At 27.7% G+C, this 23,438-nt stretch overlaps 7 protein-coding genes across 7 annotated transcripts; 4 read left to right on the top strand and 3 right to left on the bottom strand.

Annotated features, from left to right (window-relative positions):
* Positions 1–1,217: 1,217 nt before the first annotated feature.
* On the bottom strand, positions 1,218–2,565 carry OCT59_018675 (uncharacterized protein). The gene is made up of 3 exons (XM_066135547.1): positions 2,212–2,565; positions 1,540–2,133; positions 1,218–1,458 (listed from the first exon to the last, which is right to left on the bottom strand). The coding sequence occupies exons 1-3, from the start codon at positions 2,493–2,495 to the stop codon at positions 1,389–1,391; spliced, it is 948 nt and encodes a 315-aa protein (XP_066004824.1). The 5' UTR covers positions 2,496–2,565; the 3' UTR covers positions 1,218–1,388.
* An 894-nt stretch (positions 2,566–3,459) lies between these two features.
* Positions 3,460–7,050, top strand: OCT59_018674 (uncharacterized protein; the record flags this gene model as incomplete). The annotated part of the gene is made up of 12 exons (XM_025322952.2): positions 3,460–3,884; positions 3,960–4,076; positions 4,166–4,234; positions 4,311–4,498; positions 4,575–5,015; positions 5,092–5,481; positions 5,556–5,582; positions 5,653–6,015; positions 6,096–6,196; positions 6,280–6,389; positions 6,471–6,768; positions 6,862–7,050. The coding sequence occupies 12 exons, from the start codon at positions 3,460–3,462 to the stop codon at positions 7,048–7,050; spliced, it is 2,718 nt and encodes a 905-aa protein (XP_025164916.2).
* Positions 7,051–8,471: 1,421 nt separating this feature from the next.
* Positions 8,472–8,988, bottom strand: OCT59_018673 (uncharacterized protein; the record flags this gene model as incomplete). Its single annotated transcript, XM_066135546.1, has 2 exons — positions 8,472–8,639; positions 8,836–8,988. The coding sequence occupies 2 exons, from the start codon at positions 8,986–8,988 to the stop codon at positions 8,472–8,474; spliced, it is 321 nt and encodes a 106-aa protein (XP_066004823.1).
* A 7,050-nt stretch (positions 8,989–16,038) lies between these two features.
* On the top strand, positions 16,039–16,494 carry OCT59_018672 (uncharacterized protein; the record flags this gene model as incomplete). The annotated part of the gene is made up of 1 exon (XM_066135545.1): positions 16,039–16,494. The coding sequence occupies one exon, from the start codon at positions 16,039–16,041 to the stop codon at positions 16,492–16,494; it is 456 nt and encodes a 151-aa protein (XP_066004822.1).
* Positions 16,495–16,976: 482 nt separating this feature from the next.
* OCT59_018671 (uncharacterized protein) lies at positions 16,977–17,207 on the top strand (the record flags this gene model as incomplete). The annotated part of the gene is made up of 1 exon (XM_066135544.1): positions 16,977–17,207. One exon carries the CDS (start codon positions 16,977–16,979, stop codon positions 17,205–17,207), a length of 231 nt encoding a protein of 76 aa, XP_066004821.1.
* Positions 17,208–17,920: 713 nt separating this feature from the next.
* OCT59_018670 (uncharacterized protein) lies at positions 17,921–19,533 on the top strand (the record flags this gene model as incomplete). Its single annotated transcript, XM_066135543.1, has 5 exons — positions 17,921–18,044; positions 18,123–18,451; positions 18,544–18,816; positions 18,898–19,095; positions 19,168–19,533. The coding sequence occupies 5 exons, from the start codon at positions 17,921–17,923 to the stop codon at positions 19,531–19,533; spliced, it is 1,290 nt and encodes a 429-aa protein (XP_066004820.1).
* A 2,177-nt stretch (positions 19,534–21,710) lies between these two features.
* OCT59_018669 (uncharacterized protein) lies at positions 21,711–22,347 on the bottom strand (the record flags this gene model as incomplete). Its single annotated transcript, XM_066135542.1, has 3 exons — positions 21,711–22,050; positions 22,148–22,188; positions 22,258–22,347. 3 exons carry the CDS (start codon positions 22,345–22,347, stop codon positions 21,711–21,713), a joined length of 471 nt encoding a protein of 156 aa, XP_066004819.1.
* Between the last annotated feature and the right edge of the window lie 1,091 nt (positions 22,348–23,438).

Below are 23,438 nucleotides of genomic sequence, written 5' to 3'. Positions count from 1 at the left end.
TCGGTATTATTTAAATACAATAAACTTTGATTGGCATTCAGTTGTAACCCTGAAATTAATGGTCATGTGATAAATTCCGATTGATGAAAATTTCAGAATCAATATTATATTAGGAATAGGTCAGTTATATGAAATTCTTCTTGAATACATAGTGATCTGGTCATCAAAACCGGTTTTTAATTTTTGTGCGTTAATTTTATTATTTCCACCACCTTATTAAAGTCAAGTTTGGAACATAGACAAGTTTGGTGCTACAATAGTGTTATAGAAATTTCCAAAAATGTGAGAATAAAAAAGCCAAAGCCAAAAAAGTTCTGTAATATGTTACAATACTTAATAATGATTTTTTTTTTTTTTAAAAAAAAAACAATAATTTACTTATTTCTTCACCTTTTTTTTTCGCTATCATTATATTAAAGATGTTTTACTTCTTTATTATCTTTATATCTTTCTTGCGTCCTTTTGTTTCGGCACAATTATCAAATGATTATACACAAGAAGAATTCTCAAGTTATATTAATGTTTTAATTGGTTTCATGGTCTCATTCGTTATTTTTGTATTAGTAGACAAGAATTAAAATTAATTGTAACTGCTGCGTAAATTTATAATTTTTAAAGCGAGAATAAGACAGAATTAAATTATAAAATTTTTAGTAAAAATTCCAAAACTACGATTTTGAATAATCTTCGATAATGTTCAAATTATTTTCATTAATCATTAAGTTTGAACCTTTCTTCAAATGTTTGACCGTTTGAAATTGCGGTTCAACGCTTTCTTTAAGAGTTTCATAAGGATGGAAAGATGCCTTACCCTTTATTAAACATGATTTTATTCGCAGCATTCCTATTTATAATTTTTTACTAATGATTTGAAAAATAATTTTATTATATATCTCATCTGTAGTATAGTTTCGGATTCCTTAATAGATATTTTTTATGTCCAAATTTTTCATCATTTATTAAATGAAGTATAATTATTTCTTCAATACAATTTAATTAATAAGTGAAACGATATATTTGCAGTGACTATTCTTATCATAACTATCATCTTTATTTCATTTTCAGCAAAATCTTACTATTAAGGAGAAAATACTTAAAATACTTATAAAAATCTTTTTAATTTTTAATACATATTTATTACATAAATTTTAACCATCTTAACACAATATTTTTTTTAAAAAAAATGTTTTTAAGAAACAATACAACATTATTAATTTCGATTGGACAAAACAGTTCTATTAACAAATATAACGCGTCCGGTAATATTCCATAAAAAAGTAATGTTCAGTGTACAGTATGAGTATGAAACTTTTAATTTACTGATATATTCGCCACTTTAATAATAATATATACTACAATTCGTATATCTCTGTCGAACTCTGACAAACTCAAGTCTCTGCTGGGATAACATTTTGTATTGGATTGATTCTTTCCGTTAGATAATTATCAGGTCCATATCTAAAAAAAATAGATAAAAATTAATAATTATTTTTCAGAATATATTTATATATACTGTATATACAAATATTTTTTACTTACGCTCCAATTCCTTGAGTATAAATTGCTAAAGTTATACCACCAGCGGCTTGAGAAACAGGATGATTAAATCTAGTAAAAAAAGCCAAAGTATAAAATATTTGCCAATGATGTGGATGAATACTTGCAAATTCACGATAAGGTTTGGGATCAGAATCTTCTTCTTCTTCTTCAGTCTGTTGTTGTTGTTGATTCTCAGTTGGTTCATTTTCATTTGTTGGTAATGGTTGATAATTATGATTTCTTTTAAAAATTCTTATTACTTTTAAATAACATCTTGTTAAAATTCGCGTATTTTGTTCTTGTTTAACAATATAAGCCAATATCATTAATATGAGAGGTATTAATAAACATCCTAAATACCAAGCTATGAATATATTATCTCTTTCTTTATATTTATTTTCTTCCATTAAACATATGGCAAGATAAATATGAAATCCGGCCATTGCTAAAACAGCACAAAACGCTGTTATAAATAAATTCCACATTCCTATTGGCCAATAACGCCATCGTGGTAATGATGTTTTTGTGAACGGAACTTCTGCCAATAGTCCATATGCAAATATTGAAATATAAAATGATAATATCATAATCCAACTATATATATATATATGAAAATTAAAAAAAAATTAATTTAATTTTTTTTTTTTTTTTAAAAAAAAAATATTACCATACTTGAATGTTGCTGCATAACCACCAAGTACAAATACAATAAAATCATATCTAACAAGTGCCAACATATCACTAAAATGTTTTGCAGGTGTTTTATCATTTAACTCCCAATTAAAAAATCCTGCTATAATTCTATATAATGGATAAGCAATTATAACAAATAATATATTAAAATAAATATAAATGAGGGGTTCAAAAGAACAAAATTCCCATGGTGAATTACTAATTAAACCAATCGGAAATGGTGATTCCTGAGTTAAATTAAATGAAAAAGTTTTTTCAGACATAATATTAACTTTACACGTAATTTACTAGAAAATATGGAAAGGAAGTTTAAAAATGAAATAAAAATGAATTAAGAAACAAAGAAAAAAATCTTCAACATATAAAGGTTCGTTAGGTTACACAAAAAATCAAGTTTATCCGGAATTTTTATGCTAACTAAAGATATTTTGATATCACGTGATATACATTATTTTCAAGTAGAAAGGTATAATTAAACGATTACATATATAGAGAATCCATCAATTCTATTACAAATAATAAGTTAATTGTTCAATACATTATAGTAATTCTTATAAACTATTGAATAAATACGATGTTGTACCGTACATTTATAATTATATATTCTAAAATAAAAATTGAACAAATAAATTCGTAGATAGAATAATTTGGTCGTTATATTTAAATGTTGTATCTCAGGCGATATAATGTCTCATAACTACTGTATCTATACATACTTAACGGTGCTAGCATCATAAGAGAAAAATAATAAGCAATAAGATTCTAAATTATATAGACTTGGTCTATAAATTGACTGCCAAACGATAATATCGAATTCAAACTGTATATTCGATCTTTTTCACGACCGTCACGTGCAACATTTTATTATTCGGGATATCATTTTAGACGGATATTTTTAGATGGTTACATTAATTATATTACCCTTGTTTTATCCTTGGATTAATAGGGTAATGATTTACAATAATAATAATAGAAGCTTTTGTAGATAGTAAATAATTGGAGGAATTTGCACAAGGTCTATCTCCCTAAACGTTTTACTTAGTTTATTGTAGTCAAATTTAGTTAGTATTATTTATAAAACAATATTAAAATTTAGTTCACTATGTTGTTTACCGAAAGTGTAAAAAAATTGTGCATCGTTAAATTATATATAATTAGGTTGGTTTTACTTATTTCTTTATAGTCTTCTTTCTCTTTTTTTTTTTTTTTTTTTTGAAAAAAAGTATTATGGTTATTTTCAGTAGAACATTATTTTTTCTTATTACGATTTTTACGCTATCAATAATTGTTACCTTTGCACAAGAACCTATAGAATACACTGAAAGTTTACCTGGTTTTCGTTTTGGAGGCTCAGATACATATAAGGATGGAACAATCATATTACTTTTTACTCAAGGAAATAATCAAACAAAATTTTTAGACACAAAAATTCATTTACGTATTATCTTTGTTAATAGAACAATTCTTCCTGTAGAGATTAACTATAACTCGCTTCCTGATTTTATTCCTCAATGTAACTCTATAAATCCTCTTTTATGTGCTACGACTTTAACACCAAAAGCATTAATAGAGAGATATGTTCTTATAGAATCCAGTCAAAATGGATCACCTCATAAACAGATAATTATTTCATGGGATGGAATAATATATGGGTACGAGTTTTAAGATTTTTTCTTTTCATATGCGTTTATAAATCTTTTAAGTGATTAATGTTAATGTTAATTTAGCGTATATGACATAAAAAATAAATATCAAGTGACAACTGATCTTGATTCCAAACAAGAATTTTTCATATCAGAATTACAAAATGCTACAACACTAATATGGAGAAGATTTATCGTTCAGTACGTTTTTTATATTACTCATTTTTAATATTTATTATTATATTATTATTATTTAATAATTTCATAATTTGTTAACTATCTTTTATAAGAAATCAAAATGAATTAAAAGAAGAGAATGGAACATATAACGTATTTAAAGATAATACTTTTATATATTTGTAAGGGTTTTTTTTTTAAAAAAAAATTTATTAACTAAATTAATTTTATTCAAGACTATAAATTTTTTATTGTTAGACAAAATACTTTTTCTCTGATTGAAGGAGGTTATGCTAACATAATTTTTACGCAAACGGCTGGTCCGAATAATAATACGATTCACGAAGTTTATGTCATATATTTTAAGAATAATAATAATTTTGCTTCATATAAACAATATTTACTTTACTCATCGATTTCTGGAAAAATTTTAAACCTTTCTGGAGGTAATATTAAATTATTTAAATTTAATTCTTTATTTACGCGTATATTAATAACTATATTCTTCTTATATATATATAGATTGTAAAAATTCATTTGATGGGTCTGGATACACGTTTTTTTTTACGGATATTGATGGTTCTAAACCAGATGTTATAAATTCACAAAATTATAATTATTTTCGAATTCATTTCTTATCAAATGGGGCAGTATCTTTTATTGATACTAACTATTTTGATGTAAGAAATACAACCGTTCTTGATTATTCTGCTACAGAAATTATACCATTATTCTATGGTGGTTATCTAGGATTTAATAGATTAAACCCTAATAATAAATTAATTATCACTTATGATGACAACATTAATATTAAACAAACGTTAAATTTAACATATAATTTTAACAAAAATGGGTTAAGTTCATTTATAATGCAAAAACAATCATTACTCTGGTTTTTTAATTATGATAATATTCAAACATGGAATATAAATTTTTACCCATTGAATTCAATTGAAATTACAGGTACTTATAATTTAAATAACTAAAATACTTGTGAGGTTTGATAAGGTTAATTTAAAGAAATTTTTTACTGTATTAGATTCCCGTTACACATATCAAAATCCCGCCATTAGTGGAACCTATCCAAAAATAGATGGAAATGTTCAAATTTTAAATCAAATTAATCAAATTAGGAAACCATTTGATTTTATTATAAATTACAACAGACCGATTATACCATCTAGTGAAAATATAATTATATATCAGTATTTAAATGATAATAATGTTATTTTAAGACAGAAAATTCCTGGACAGTCTGATCTTTGTCAATTAATTAATGATACAACTATATCCGTAAAAATATTTGTTAGTACATTACATCAATTAAATGTTAAATATGGGGTTAAAGTTGAAAATAACTTTGTTAAAACTCAATTCGATGATGAACCATTATTAGGTATTTCGGAAACGATTTGGACTTTTAATACATGTAAGTTTATATTCTTTATTTTAAAGTAAATAAGTAAATTTTTTTTTTAATTTTCCTCTTATTTATATATATAGCTTTGGAAGCTCCAGAAAAATCAGCAGGTAATTAGATGAAATACATTTTTTTTTTTGATTTCTAATATCAATAATTAATAATAATTTATTTTTTTAGATCAAGTTACAATTGCTGCTCGCTTAAATTTTGACAATGAAAATATTAATCTATATAATGAAATTAATTCTAAAGATAGTCCTTTATTCCAACAACTTAAAGATGAATTGGTTCAAGCGATTCCAATTGATTCAAAAAGATTGAAAATAAGCAAAAAAATTCAAAAAATTCAAAACAAAATTACAAACTCAGTATTAATTTCTATTACCATTATGCCACCTGCTACAAATGATGGTACTGAAAGAAATACGGATTCTGTATTAAATGATTTAAATGAATTAATTCAGCAAAAGAAATATAATCTTATATCAAGTGGAGATATTACAAAATTTTTTGATGAAAATTATGGAGTTCAAACAATACGTAAGCATTTTTTTTTTTTTTTTAAAAAAAAGATTTTTTTTGTAGTTACATTTAATCATTTACACTACATAATTTAACAGCTGATTTTTGGGAGAAATATTTAATTACCTTGATTATTATATCAGTGGCAATTTTATTTTTATTCCTTTTAGTATTTATTGCACGTAAAAAGTATCCTGAGGTAATTTATATTTTATATTTTGTTTACAGTGTATAAAATTTAAATACTTTAAATATTAATGTTTTATCAATATTTAATTATAGGGAAAAAATTTCGCAATCATAAAAATTATACTTATTATAAATGATCTAGTTTTAGACATTGCGTTTGTTGCTAAAAATGCAAATGATGTACCTAATTTATTCATTTTCAGGTAAAATAAAAATTTTTTTTTTTTTTATAGATGATTTTATAATTTTCTAATAATTGTTTCATTAATTTATTTAATTTTTAGCCTTCTTTCGGTTATCATTCCTATATTATTCAACATGATAATGGCAACTTATTCATTAGTTCAAGAAATTATTTATAATAAAGATTTTAATGCATGGAGTAAAGAAAATAATTTGATTGTATCAATATTTACAATATTATCAAGTACAGATGTTGAAGCTCTTCATATTCTTTCATCTAAAATTGCTGGATTAAATACTTTTTCTGCACCTCCATTATCAGCTAAAATATCAAAATTAATATTTTGGGTTGGTTTTATTAATATTTTCTTGGAAGATACTTTACAATTTATTATTCAGGTATAATGATTTATATAATATTACAATATCAATTTTATTTTTTTTTTAAAAAAAAAAATCAAGCATAATTTAACACTTTATAATATTATTTAGGTTTATTATCAAAATAATGTAATTATTTATTCCATTATTCCTACACTTTCACTTATTTCAAGTTTTATTATATTATGTAATGGGATTGTTGGGAAGATTTACTTCTTTTTTATAAATTATTATAAAAATAATAAGAGATCTAATAGAATATCAAAAGAACTTGAAAGTACTAACATTGATTATTCTTAATATGTTAATAAGAATAAAAAAAAAGTGTATATATATTGAAAATTTTAAATTTTTCAGTGATATTACAAAATTTCAATTGAAATAATATAAAAAAAAAGACAATTTAAAATATTCATCCCTGGTAGCATCACATCTAACCTATTTTTACTGTTTAAAAGACATTCACAAATTATTTTTTTTACATTTCCTTAAATATTACTGGAATCATAACTTTTGGTACATATTGACTTTAATAGTTAAATCAATAGCTTTTCTTAATAATTCACATAATTCTTCTGCATATATAATTTTTATTTGTCTTGAAAATTACATGTTAAAGGTTAAATAAAGAGTAAATGCTTGAAAGTACTATTAGTAATAGAATGATTTTCTTTCAAATTATTCAATTGGATTAAAAATTTTATTTAAAGAAAATTGATTAGTTTTCATAAAAAATAAAGTATATAAAGGTTTCAATCAAATCAAATTAGTCAAATTTATTTGATTCGGTCAAATCAAATCGATTTGGATTTGATTTGGATTTGATCAAATTAGTTTAGGCTAATTCGAATTTGATTTGAAATTGAATCAAATCTTATATTTTTAATTCAGATTCGAAGCTCAAATCTGGATTTGAAATTTGAATCTGATTTGCAAATCAAAATTTTTGAATCAAATTGAATCAAATTACAAATCAAATCTGAATCAATTCAATTTGACTGAATCATTTGCAGAACACTACAAAAGCTGAAAATTATGCTTGATTTACCATTTTTGCCTTATTCCAAGGTCCTTATTCAGTCTGTTGATGATAAATAAAAAGGCCTTGACAATTATATCTATTTCTGTATGATCTATAGCATCACAATCCAATATGTCATTCCCATCTATAATACTTCATATATATTATGAACAGACAAAATGAGTCACAATTTGTAGACAAATAAATCATAATAGGTTAAAAAAAATACTAATTCAGTGTATATTTTGCTGATTTGGTAAATACTAAAATACAGTTATTCATTAGCAAACAAGCATGCTTATCAATACATAATTTATAGACAGCTTCTGGATTACCTTAGTATACTTTCTGTAAAAATGAATGTATGAAATAAAAAGTGAATAATAACCAAAAAAAAATTTTTGTAAATGTATCTACCTTTTTACTTGTTGAAATAAATATACAGTTGTCCTTCCATATAGTTACCCTCTGTATAATCACAATTTTCTTATAAGCACATTTACATTAATCTCAAGTTACTAATAAACTTATTAAAAAAACCTTCCTTTTAATTATATCATATATAATTTTTATAGCCACACCATTTTTTTTTAGTCCTAAAGGGTGGGAGGATGACTGTATTGATATCTTTAGGAAGCTTCAGAACTTTGAGCATATCTTCATAATTTTTTGTCATAAAATATCTATCATTATTTGTAAACTAAGCTTTCATGTAAGCTGAAAGATCGATAAGTCTCAAAACACCATATCGTAAGATAGCCTTTTCAACGGATATCAGTCTTTTCTTCTGTTTATATCTTTTCAAATATTTAGACACATTCATTAAGAAGATACCTTCAACAGGTTTTCCTAAAGGCAGGCTCCAATTCTGTGAGTTTTTAAAGTAGGAATTGAAAACCTCATCAGGTAAATCAAATCTATTATTAATTTCTTTTTTTTTGTTACTAGAGTTAAGGGTTGAAAGATTTTAAAATGAGCACTTCTAAAGTGTATATTCTTCAAGAATCTATTAAGAATAAACAGAAGTATCATTGTCAATTGTAAACAGTCTGACATCATAAAACTGTCAAAACATGTTTAGCAATTTTATCAGGAATATCTTCATTATCATCTTTATCACTGTTATCATTTTCATCTTTCACTAATGATGAATTACCATCATCACTTTTCTCTGATAATGTAAGATTTATTGAAGCTGGTTTTGTAACTTGCGTCATCAGGCAATGTATCCTCCTAAAAGGAATTGTGAAGCATATTAGTGTAACTAAAGCAACATCTAAAATTATTTATGGTCTCACTTTCTTATTCGTCATCTTTGTCTTTTTCATCAGAGAAGTTGTAGTTTCCTAAAGAAGTAATAATATTCGTAATTAATAAATAATTTTCATAATTTATAAAAGTAAGAAAATATTTTTTCACAACTTTTAGTTAAAAAAACATCTATACCATTTCTAAAATTCTTTTCAGAGTTCTCTTTAAATTACCAATATTAAAAGATCTATTACTGATTGTTCTAATTTTTTGATCACTTTCTAAAAATATCAAATTATTAATATTAATCAATGATTCACTACCTAATTTTTTCAGTTTATGTTCTGCTTCCCAATTCTTGGCAATTTGATGGTCAAATCAAGTGTCCTAGTAAAGAAGAATCAAAAAGTTATAAACATTCTCAATTAGCATGTTCTTTATTTCTCATCTAGTTTTCAATCCCATCAGGTCAAATTAAAGACCTAAACATCAGATAAACTTAAAAATTGCTTGTGCTCTAATAGGACCAACGTCATGTCAACTTAAAAACTTGAACATCAGGCAAGCTTAAAACTTAAAGATTCCAAATATGCTACTTAAAATTAAATATATAATAAAACTTTACTTACCTTCTTATATTTGTTATAAAGAAGCTGTGCCTTTTTTTCCCTACTCCCTTGCTCATTATTTATAATATTTTCTAAGCTTTTTAGATATAAATTTATCTTCAACTGATATGACTTCTCTGTGCATTCATCCAAAAACCCCATAATATTCCAATCGGCAGACTTTTTATCAAAATATTCATGAATATATATACTTTCATCAGACATTTTATATTGTGGCGAAGTTGAATAATTATTTGGACTATATTGAGACGAACAATTGTCACTATTTGCTTCGCTCATAAATAAATGATGATTTGCAATGTATCACTTATTACATTATATCCATTTAACAGAAATCAGTAACACATTTATTGTATTAGATATAAGGTCACTGGTCAAAATCAAAAAAATCGGACATATGGAAAATCAGCTAAAAATCAGACCAAAATCGACTGACATTACAAATCGGCACATCTGATTGATGCCAATTGGACAATTTAATGAAAATCCAGAAAAAAATCATCATATTTGATTGACGGCTGATTGATTGCTAGGAAATCGCCAAATTGGAAATCAAAAAATCGCCCATAAACGGTGTTAAATCAACCTAAAAATTTGCCCAATATTCAATATGTACTTCCAATTTATGGAAAATTGACAATTCAATAAAAATTCAATAAAAATTCAATAAAAATTCCCGGCAAAAAATCATTATATTTGATTGACGGCTGATTGATGCTGCGCTGAAATCAAAAAAAATCAGACAAATTAGAAATCAACCTAAAATTTGCCCAATATTCAAATATACAATTTGTTACAATTCCAATTTAAAAAGGAAAAAATGACAATTCAATAAAAAATTCAATAAAAATTCAATAAAAATTCGGCAAAAAATCAATTATAATTTGGAAAATTGACGGCCGATTGACGGTTGATGCGGTTGAAATCAAAAAAAATCAGACAAAATGACAAATCAACCTAAAATTTACCCAATATTCAAATACGTACTTCGATTTATGGAAAATTGATAATTCAATAAAAATTCAATAAAAATTCGATAAAAATTCGGCAAAAAATCATTATATTTGATTGACGGCTGATTGATACAAAAAAAGTCATCAAAATTAACTTTTGAAAAACATGATTTGTCATTAAAATTCAGAAATTCGGAAAAATCAACACCAAATTTATAGTCAATTACTCAATTTATTATAAATTTATGTCTAAAACTTATAGGTTTATAATTGGTATTTTCTACTAATTGGATTTACGGCTAAATACTCTCTTGCATTTTGCCGGTTTGAGATTTGGTAACTTACTGGTACAAATCTACCTAAAATATGATGCACAGGTATTATACAATCACGACTTATTGGATAAAATTCGGTATTCCACAACTCAACATTACAAATTTCATCACTGCTGAAATAGTATCGAATATTGTTGAATTTGCGTGTTTATACCAACGAACGTATGCTAGAAAATGTTCGACGGGACCATCCGGAAAGTCTACTACGTGAGTAAAATAATACTGAATTTGACCTGGGTAGGTGTCGACATCTTCATCATCCGTAATAAATTTCGCTAAGACGTACGAACTTTTTACATGTCTTAACGATAATGACGATCCAAAGACTTCTGAACCAATCTGACACCTTCCGAATTGGTTAATTTTGACTTTAATTATTATATCGTTATCTAAACCTTCTACAAGAGGCCTCCGAAATCCAAATGATTCGTAAGTCGCATTGTAATATTCGACCATTAAATTTAACATTTCACTTGAAAGTAGTATATTATGAGATACCGGCTTAAGAAATTCACCTGGAAAGCCTTCTTTGCCAGAAATCTGTGAATCTTTAATATTTTGTGAATTCAGCCAAAATCGATGCATCTCATCTGACGAAAATTCATCAGTAACTGAAAGGGACCCGATAGTACGCTGACTGTTTAGCAATTCAAGACCTTTTACTTCAATACCTGAACTTATGATATTTTCGATTTGTTTATCAAACATTAATCGATGCATAAGTTCAGACTCAATTTTCCTGTTGCTGTTTGGTAACGAACCTAAAAGTGCGAAATCAATAAATTATAAGCTAATATTGAAATCGTTAAAATTGTTAAAAAATCGTTAACGGATATTTACCTAAAATACCGTTCATACGTTCGAAAGAGAAACACCAGAACGCATATAATGGTCCATAATCAGATGAGCAATCACGCAAATGCAGAGAAAGATGAAGATTCGGTGTGATTTTATCTCTGCCGTGGTGATTCTCAATGAGCTTGACTATTTCGATAAGACTTCTATGGGCTTCATCCACCAAATTAGATTCTAGAATCCGATTTACCAAAATCGAACAAACCCTGACAAAATGATTCAGGATTCTTCTATCTACGTCTGAAAGGTGTTCCCAAAGTGATACAGTTGAATAAATTGTAAAGAATATTCGCCACTGATCGGCCGTAAAATTGGTGAATCCCTCTCCACTATGAATTTTTCCTGGAATTCGACCTAAATCAGATGGTATCTGAAACTCGTCCATCTTTTTCTGAATTTTGTTCAAAGAATTTGGTGTCAAAATACCCCCATCGATCCAAATTCGTTTTACTATCCACTTTGCAATGCCCAGAAATAAGCAATGCATTGGATCGACTGTAATAAATCTAATAGGGTCAAAATATGATAGACGCAACAATTCGGACCATCTAACGCCAGTTTCTTTGACGAAGCGCTTTCTAGCAGCGTCTGAGTTGCATCTTCGCCAATCTAATGCGTTTTGCCGGTGCTCATTCGAATCTCGAGCAGAATACCCTACATCATCCATTCCAGCAAAATTATGCTGCCCATTTTCATAATTTGCTTTTTTCTCACACCTGTGACATGAAACTAAGGCAGAAACATGACCGCAAATTTTTCTTGCGGCGGGAATGTCACATGATACTAAGATTAAAGTGCCATGAACTCTCTTTCCATTTTCGCATTCATAAGTACGATTTAGTGTTAACCCAGCCCAGAGTGTTTCCAATTCGTTAACTATTGGTGCTAAATAGTGGTTCACTTTATGTAGGCTGACCTCCTTTGGCCCAGGTAAAATGCCGAGAGTCAATAAATTTTCACGTCTAAATCGGATATCGCGTGGCAAATTGCATATAGCGGCGTATATGACACTGATACTATAAATGGTACTATCATATGGCTGAAACCAATCAAGATTCAGCATCAAGCCAAGATGAGAATCGGCCACTTCGCTTCTAAAAAAATTTGGCGAATCTTTATTGTCCGATTCTTTAAAATTCTTCCACACTTGCCCATCATATATATCGGTCAAAATATTATCAAAATTCGACCGATTAGCCCAATGTCGGAGAGAATTTTCAAACCCAGGCCGACAAAACATAGTGGCAAGTTGTTGATTGATTCCAGCAAACGGATACATTAAATTAGGTCGTATTATTGTTCGATTTGTCGATGCGCTAATTTTTTCAGACAATGCCGTATTGCAAAGACATGATCTGCGAACTGAAGAATTGGGAAATTCTATGTGTTGACATTTCATTATAGCAGGATTGTCCTCTTGTTTAAAATCTACCACTTCCTCTTTTTTATACAATTTGTGACATTTCGGACAAGGTACAAAACTATGAAATTGGTCATTTAATCCAAGCTTCTTTCTTGTTAAGTAAAGCGAATCTGGGAAATCATTAAAATCGTTACTACTGAACTCGCACAGGGCCAATTTCATAAATTTTATTAGAGTCTCAGTAGCTGTCTCTGCGATATTGAATCTTGTTCGAAAGTTCATTATCCAAAGTAAAATCCATAAAAATCGATCATAATTCGATTCTAAATATGGTGGGTTTTGAAATGGTTCATAACTAGGTGGTGAATAGTCTTCAAAAATTTCAGAAATTCCAGAAATTGGATCATTATCTGATTCACTGCCTATAGACAATGTATCACTGTAGATATCTTCCTCTGTAGTATATTCGGATGATGATGAATCTTCTGGATCTTCTGAAATTTCCGGACGATTTGTATACTTTCTTGCACGTTGTCGAGGTAAGAAGTTAAATTCGACATCTTGATGTTCATCATCAACATCATCTTGATTACTGTTATCTGATTTTTCCGATTCTTGTCTAATAGATTCATCAATCATTCGTCCAGCTGAAGCGGGTATTGATGTTTCACCTATTTCAAGTTGACGAACTTGAGACGAAATTGTACCTTGCGAATCTTGGTATTCTTGATGTCTAGAATCGTGAATTTCTTTTGTGCGAGAATCCACCAAGTTGCCATCGCAATCAGGACAATTACAAACTACTAGTTTTCTTTTATTACTTGTTGGTCTAGCAGAAGATACTATTTCTTCGTTTATTATACCAGAAATTGATCTATTTTACGAGTAGAAGATGGCTGATTTGAAGGTGATTCTTCATCATCAAGATCGTCAAGTATACTAGAGACTGACCTTTTTCTGCTCATTTGTTTAGTATTTGAATAAGTTTAATAAGTTTGGCAAAATCCAAATTTGTAAAAAGGCCGATTTTTATAAAATTTGGAATAACACAAAATTTGTATAATTTGTATGTATAATTAATGTAATCCTGGCTTCTATGATTATTTCAATAATTTTTTAGGATTTAATATTTTTTTTTCGCAAATTTGGCAATTTTATATAATAAATTTGCGAATTTTCTAATTAATATACTTTTAAAAATTGCAATATGATTTAAGCTTATTTTACAATAAAAAGCTTATTTTTAAAATAAAAAGCTTATTTTTAAAATAAAAAGCTTATTTTTAAAATAAAAAGCTTATTTTTAAAATAAAAAGCTTATTTTTAAAATAAAAAGCTTATTTTTAAAATAAAAAGCTTATTTTTAAAATAAAAAGCTTATTTTTAATAAAAAGCTTATTTTTAAAATAAAAAGCTTATTTTTAATAAAAAGCTTATTTTTAAAATAAAAAGCTTATTTTATTTTAAAATAACTTTTATTTACAAGATAATCACTTTATCATCCCTTTATCATTTTCGGATGCCAAACAAACCTTATCAAAAGAAACTGTAAATTTTAGCGAAAGTTGAAAAGTAACAATTTTGTATTAATCGAAGTGGTATTGCTATAATAACAATATATTTTCGATTTTACTGCAAATTTCGACAAAGTATAACTTGCCGCATTAAAGTATATCAAATTTTAACGTAGTAGAACGCTAACAATTTTCGTAATTTTAATTTATTTGTCTTTTTAATTATGATTTATAATTGATTTTTCAATCGAGAAATCAACGCAGGACGCTAACGATTTTCTTATTAATTAATTGATTTGTCTTTTTAATTATGATTTATAGTTGATTTTTCAATCAAGAATTCAACGCAGTAGAACGCTAACGATTTTCTTAATTTTAATTAATTGATTTGATTTTTTAATTATGATTTATAGTTGATTTTCCAATTGAGAATTCAACGCAGTAGGACGCTAACGATTTTCTTATTAATTAATTTATTTGATTTTTTAATTATGATTTATAGTTGATTTTTCAATCGAGAAATCAACGCAATAGGACGCTAACAATTTTCTTATTAATTAATTTATTTGATTTTTTAATTATGATTTATAGTTGATTTTCCTCAAGAAATCAACGCAGTAAAACGCTAACGATTTTCTTAATTTTAATTAATTGATTTGATTTTTTAATTATGATTTATAGTTGATTTTCCAATTGAGAATTCAACGCAGTAGGACGCTAACGATTTTCTTATTAATTAATTTATTTGATTTTTTAATTATGATTTATAGTTGATTTTTCAATCGAGAAATCAACGCAGTAGAACGCTAACGATTTTCTTATTAATTAATTGATTTGTCTTTTTTAATTATAATTTATAGTTGATTTTTCAATCGAGAAATCAACGCAGTAGAACGCTAATGATTTTCGTAATTTTAATTTATTTGTCTTTTTTAATTATGATTTATAGTTGATTTGTCAATTGAGAAATCAACGCAGTAGGACGCTAACGATTTTCTTAATTTTAATTAATTGATTTGTTTTTTTTAATTATGATTTATAGTTGATTTTCCAATCAAGAATTCAACGCAGTAGGACGCTAACAATTTTCTTAATTTTAATTAATTTATTTGTCTTTTTTAATTATGATTTATAATTGATTTTTCAATCGAGAAATCAACGCAGGACGCTAACGATTTTCTTATTAATTAATTGATTTGTCTTTTTTAATTATGATTTATAGTTGATTTTTCAATCGAAAAATCAACGCAGTAGAACGCTAACGATTTTCTTATTAATTAATTGATGATTTTTAAATTTATAAATAGGACGATATGACGATATTGAACCCACTTCGATTTTTTAAACGAATATTGAGTGAATATAAAATGTCAAATAATAGCAATAATAAAAAAAACAATAAAAAAAATAACAAACAAAAGCAACAGAGGTTCCAAGAAGAAACACCTGACGAAGGATCTAATTGTCAACGGGGAAGAACGGAAGAAGAAAGTAATCCGAATGAGACGAGTGACAAGACCAATAAGTTGACTAGCAAATCGTCATCCACCAAGTCAAACAAACAAAAGCAGCAAAGGTTTCAAGAAGAAACACCTGACGAAGGATCTAATCGTCAACGGGGAAGAACGGAAGAAGAAAGTAATCCAAATGAGACGAGTGACAAAACCAATAAGTCGACTAGCAAATCGTCACCCACCAAGTCAAACAAACAAAAGCAGCTAAGGTTTCAAGAAGAAACACCGAGCGAAGGATCTAATCGTCAACGGGGAAGAGCGGAAGAAGAAAGTGATCCGAATGAGACGAGTGACAAAACCAATAAGTAGACTAGCAAATCGTCACCCATCAAGTCGATCCTCAAATCTGCAAAGTCGACTAAGCCGACTCAAGAAGAGTCTGACGATGAGGTTATAGAAATTGAACCGCCAAATATTCCTAAAGGTAATTGAATTTTGGAAAATTGCTGATTGACATGTTGTAGCCATAGATACTGAAGTAATCGCATAATATGGAGGAATAAGGAGAAGGAATGATCTACATGATGTAATGTTTATTAAATGATTAACGAAGAACCAATAGATCAAGTGGGGAGTTGATCGATGTGGCTTAGCAACCAGTTTATCAAGTTCAACAATAGGAACAATTAGGAGGAGTAATCATAAGCCACAAATGATAAATCATATAAAAAGGAAGGATAGCGAATTAAAGGAACAAAAAAAATAGGAACATGTAAAATATTGATGAACTGCAGCCGCAGTAGAAGAATAGCTGACGAGACGCAGTAGAAAAGATAGCACAGCCACAAAAGATGGATCTTTATGATATAATATTTGAAAGATTATTTTATTTTAAAGAAAAGATAGCACAGCCACAAAAGATGGATCTTTACGATATAATATTTGAAAGATTATTTTATTTTAAAGAAAAGATAGCACAGCCACAAAAGATGGATCTTTACGATATAATATTTGAAAGATTATTTTATTTTAAAGAAAAGATAGCACAGCCACAAAAGATGGATTATATCTTTACGACATAATATGCGAAAGATTATTTTAAAGAAAAGATAGCATATTAAAATAGTATAACATATTAGAAATGATAACATATAAAATAGCATATAAGATAGCGCATAAAAGATAACATATAAAATATTAGAAAGAAATAAGAAGTAGGAAAAGAAAGAATAAGAAAGTTGGTTTAAATAGGAGCGGAATGGGAAGTGAATTCCACAGTCGTCAGATACGATGTAAAACTTTAAGTAAATTAGTTAATTGTGAATTTTATGAAGAATAAATAAAATACCCTTTATATCAAAATTAATTGTTTCGATTGTTTTTGTTACTATTTTCTTATGATGAAAAAGTAATTTTGTTTAATTAATTGTTAGTAAAGCGTAATGTTATTTTAAAGGTAATAGGTTCGCCCTAAACTTTACTGTAATGTTCGCTTAATTAATTTTAATTGGACAAATTCATGGTGAATTTAATGTCATAACAAGAATTATGAAATGAATAAAATATAAACTTTTATAAAGAGAACTATTGTATTTTGAAAGAAGATAATGGATGAAATATCGTGGCGAGAGCTATCGCAATTTGAAAGTTAAGTAGTAATAAAACTAAACCAAGCAAGAATATTAATGTTTCGCTGAGAGCACATATAACAGAAGCAGGGAACTTTGTTTACCGCCGGGTGGCAGACGGGGGTGACAATGTACGATAATTAATAATTTTTATAGATCAACAAGAGATGTTATCGGAAATGAAAAAACGATATGGAAATATTCGAATTCCACAAAAATTCGTATTAGTGGTTAAAGACGATCAAGGTAATGAAAGGATGATCGATGACGACGATACTGATTTAGAAGCAGGTACGATTTTGACTTCATTCGTATAAATTCAGAATTATTCGTAAAAAAATATTACTATTAATAAAATTCTTTATTTAGAAAATCTAAAATTAAAGAAACAAATTGAAGAAGTACAAGTAGAGAATGCAAAGCTTCAACGCGAAAATAACCGATTATTCGACGAAAATCGTTTTTTGACTCGAATAAACGAGGCCTTTGCAGACGAGAATGACGATCTACGCGAAAGCTTAAACAGGTATTCGAGAATCCGTCTGCCTAAAGCCATTCATAGGCAGATGGATCTCGAACAGCCGGCAAAACGTCAAAAAAGAATTAAGACAAAAAAGTCCGAGCGATACGAGGAAAAATCGGAGGAAGAACGGTCTGGTTCTAACAATAATGATGAGTACGACGAAAAAGAAGCTAGGGTATATTAATTTTATTTGTCTGATTCAGTTATTTAAAATTGCAGTATTGAGTAATTAAGTACCGGTTATCATTATTTGATTGTTATATTTAGGCTGAAATGAAGTCTATTTTGAAAACCATCGATGAAACTCGAGGACTAGATTACAATGAAACGTTCAATAGCGCGAAAAATCTCAAGATTCGTCGTAAGCTAGTCCCTGAATTGCGTTCAGCCCTTGCTCCGTGTTTTCCCGCTTCGAATAAGCAACTTACAAAATGGTTGGGTTGTCTCCACAAGTCTCGTCGTTCTCATCAAAGATTAATGGATAGGGGAAAAGCCGATAAAAATAAACATCGGGTGCACTCAAACAATCGAGTACACGACGTTAGTAATGATTTATAATTATTATGCTGAATTTTATTCCGATTATGTATTGAATTTTATTCAAATTATAACGTATTTTAGAAGAAAATCCGCCGAATTAAGGCGGCAAAGAGATTATATAGTTTTGACGATGAACGGATAACAAAATATGATAAGCGTAGATTACTAAAGATGTTATCCAATCGCTTATTTCATTCTCCAGAAATAAGCGAGACAGACGAAGGAGACCCAACAAAGTCCATAATCGCTATTTACGACTATTCGTGGAGATCTGATGAGGTTAGAACTTCTGAATCTTGATTTTTCAGACGAATCGCTGGATTTAATTTTTATATTTTATTGTTTCTTCAGCTTAAAAATTTGCTACGAAATGTACTCGATGTACACTCGTCAAATAAGTCGAAATTAATACGCGAACGTAGATATGACGACGAGGTACAAAAATATGACCGACCACATCCGTCGAATGCTCCCGAATGGTCTTATATTGTACAACAACAAGATTTAATATTCGATACTGATATCGATCAGGGTTTAATCACTGAATATGATGAAGAAGAAGAAGAAGTTAGTAGAGGGACAACACCAGCAACTGGCAACACCACCGAAAATGATGAAGACCATAACAAGGAAAAAGAAGAAAAACCATCAAAATCAACGGTCGGCGACAATCATAATAATTCAGATTCTGATTTACATATGGACGACGCGCAATGAACGAATCTGAATTAATTTGGTAGAAAACTTTCTTTTTTTCGTCAAAAATCTATATATATATGTAATTAATATTCCAAATTATTAGTATTAGAATTTTCCATAATTCAAAATAAATTTGTCTTAATTCAGAAAAAAATTAATTACAATTCGAAATAAATTTACTGCAAATTTACCGCAATTCAGAATAAAATTTACTGCAAATATACCATAATTCAGAATAAAATTTACTGCAATTCAGAATAAAATTAACCGCAATTCATTAAATTTTTACCGCAATTCAGAATAAATTAACCGCAATTCATTAAATTTTTACCGCAATTCAGAATAAATTTACTGCAATTCAGAATAAAATTTACCGCAATTCAGAATAGAAAATTTACTGCAATTCAGATTAAAATTTACTGCAATTCAGAATAAAATTTACCGCAATTCAGAATAAATTTACCGCAATTCAGAATAGAAAATTTACCGCAATTCAGAATAAAATTTACCGCAATTCAGAATAAAATTTACTGCAATTCAGATTAAAATTTACTGCAATTCAGATTAAAATTTACTGCAATTCAGATTAAAATTTACTGCAATTCAGATTAAAATTTATCGCAATTTATCAAAATTTATCATAATTCAGAATAAATTCACTGCAATTCGGTAAATTTATGAATATATTTTTTAAACAATTCGGATCAAAAATACTAAGCAATTCAGATACAATTTGGATATTCTGATCGGCGTCGATCGGCCTGCCAATCGGAACTTTGCCTAAATTAATAAATCGGCCATCTTTATCACCAAATTCGGCCTAAAATCGGACATCCGATTTCTAGCCGATTTGGACTATTTTGACCAGTGGGTGTAAACTCGCTCAAAGAAAATGAATCATATACTTCTAAAGCCAACAAATGGTGAATTGCGATTCCTGCAAGTGGGATTGTGGTTTTATCTATTACCAGTTTGGTTGTAAAAAATGGCCATGAGCGGTATAAGCTATCGTATTCTAAATCCATAAAGTAAGACTCCATCAAGTCACCTGATTATCAAATAATTCAATTTATATCAAAAAAAATTATTTTTCATATAATCAATCACTTGTTACTTACCAAGATTAAGAAGATAGAGGCTTTGTCTGAAGCTCTGGACCTCCCTTGCTTAGTAATTGTTGATTGACTGATTTTTGAGTTCTTAATTCTGTCTTTCTCTCGTTGTAATGACGTATATCCTAAGGGTTTGAACTCTGAATTTAAAATTGGCATGCCATTCATAATGCAAGAGAGGTCTGGCCTTTTCTTTGAACTTACATTTGCACAGTTCAATATTAGCTCATATTCTTTTTCGCCTGAAAAAAATGGGTGATCTAATAGATAAACAAAATTTAAGCAATGTTCTTTCTCAGACATCTTTAGTGGAGCAACTTTCATAACACTATAATATTATATGTTAAAAAAAAAACAATATAAACTATAATTTCATATATGCACTATAAAATTATATAACTTACATGTCATTGAATGAGTAGGACCCCGGATATCTCCAAAACAGGTCATAAGTCACACTTTCGGCAGATTGGCCCATTTTTCAGGGGCTCAAAAAATCGTTTTTTGTAAATATCTCGGCATCCAGTAGTCCAATTTTGATGAACTATTTTTTAAATTGTAGAGCTAAATGAGGGCTACAAAATAAAAAAAAGTTCATTAAAATTGAATTACTGGATGCTGAGATATTTACAAAAAACGATTTTTTGAGTTTCAGCAAAAAGGGGTGTTTTTGGCCAAAAGTCCATTATGACCTTTATATTAGATATCCGGGGTCCTGAATGAGTGTGACTAGAGATGTTATTTGAGTTCAGAAAACATGATTCAATTGAGTTCAAAGTAAAAACTACTTGAATCGAGTTTTATGATCATGTGATTTTACTAATAGTATTTAAAACTCAATATGCTTAAATTGGATTTGAAATCAATTTTTGAGCATAAAGTATATTAGCATAATAATTCATATATGCATTAATAATTTTACAAATGAAATAAAAATAATTATTTTGCGTATTATATTATTAAATCAGATTTAAACTAATTGCTTGAGTAAGCAAACTTTACTAATACACTTATAAGTATAGTTTCAAATATGATTTGAAAATTAATTTATGTAGATCAATTTGAAACTGGATTCAAATTAGTTTAATCGGGTTTAGAACTTGAACTGAACTGTTTAAGCAATCTAACATCCTTAAACATGACTATTTTACTCAACTTCAATTCACCATTTTTCACAAATAAATCTAATTCAAGAAAATGGTTGAATGAGACATCATATAAAGATAATAAAATATCTCGAGAAAGTGGAGAATCTTGAGATGTATAGGGATTAGTTCTTGTTATTTCTTTCCATTCTGCGATTGTAATTATGGTGGAATACAAACATGGCCAGTTGAGCTGCTTAAACACTATTATCGAAAACAAAGCTCTAAATATAGCAAGAAGAAAGTTGCTTAATATATATCCTGATATGATTGTTATGCTAGCTAAAAGATACAATGTTTAAAATACATACAATAACTCATAAATATTATCATATTTTAATCCATTTTTCTTTCTCAATAATTTCTTTTTGTTACCGCCAAAATCGATCAGTTACATTAATGCAACCTACTTCCCACTAGATAATGAAAGCAAACTTTGAAATACACAAAGTAAAAAGGAAGTTAGAATTTTATCACTAGCATACTTTGACTTTCAGTTTATGTAGCAATTTATCTGAAATTCTTTTTAAGTCAATTTTAATTTCTTCATCATCTTCATCAGGAGAGCATTTCATTTTTATTTGCAGTAACTTTACATTTTTTTGATTTTTTTTCTGATGTACCCTCTCTTCCTGAAAATTTTGATGCTTACTCATTTTTGTATCTCTCTATCTCTTCTTGTACAGCAATGCTTCAAATTTCATGCTAATAATAATATATAACCAATTAAAAGAAAATCATAAAATTATGTAATAACATACATATAAAAGACCAAAGTAAATATACTTTATTTATTCGGTCCATAACAGCTAGTGTTTCCAATTTCAGGAGATGATTATTCTATAATGACTTATTTCCAGGATCAGGATCATTCTGACATTTCTTGAAGGAACCATTATTATTATAGACCAAAAACTTCATTCATCAATGACTTATTAACTGTCTATCTAACTATGCATATTATAATGGAACCTAAAGGTTCAGATCATAATATACTTCCCACTTCAGGCAAAAAACATTTTGCCTTGTACGAAAAAATCGTTCAAAAATATTTGCAAGGCATGGTCATAGACAAAATATAATATCAATGGAGCTACCTGCGTATATTATAATAAAGCTTAAAGACTCAGACTATAATATACTTTCTACTTCAGGCAAAAAACATTTTGCCTTATGCGAAAAAATTACTTAAAAACATTTGCAAGGCATGGTAATATGCTCCTATAATAAGGTATGATAAAAAAGAATGTTCTACCTCTAGAGACTTTTTCATAATAGCTGTCTTAAAATAACCATGGCTATCAACTGGCAAATCTTCAAGAAATTAAAGTCAATTAATTGTAAAATCTGTTTTATATATTCTTCATTTGATAATTTAAGTTTATTAATGTTATCCAAGATGAAGTCCATTAGATCTGTATGATCTTCATCTTTGTTCTTTATTGTTAAGATTAATCATTCTGACAATTTATTATTCAGCTTATTTTTGATTTTTATCAATGAATTGAATGATTCTTTATCTTTTATTATTTAATAAAATAAAAAAAATAAATAGATTGAACAATAAAATAAAATGTATACTTGCATTTTTTTAAAACTTACTAAGGCATACAATAACTTTTAAAGCCAATGTAAATAACCTTTGTAACTCTTCATTATTCCATCT

This window comes from Rhizophagus irregularis, chromosome 28 (assembly GCF_026210795.1).
Source record: "Rhizophagus irregularis chromosome 28, complete sequence".
Lineage (NCBI taxonomy): Eukaryota > Fungi > Glomeromycota > Glomeromycetes > Glomerales > Glomeraceae > Rhizophagus > Rhizophagus irregularis.
The sequence above is the reverse complement of the archived record's forward strand: the minus strand, read 5'-3'. Positions and strand labels throughout refer to the sequence as shown.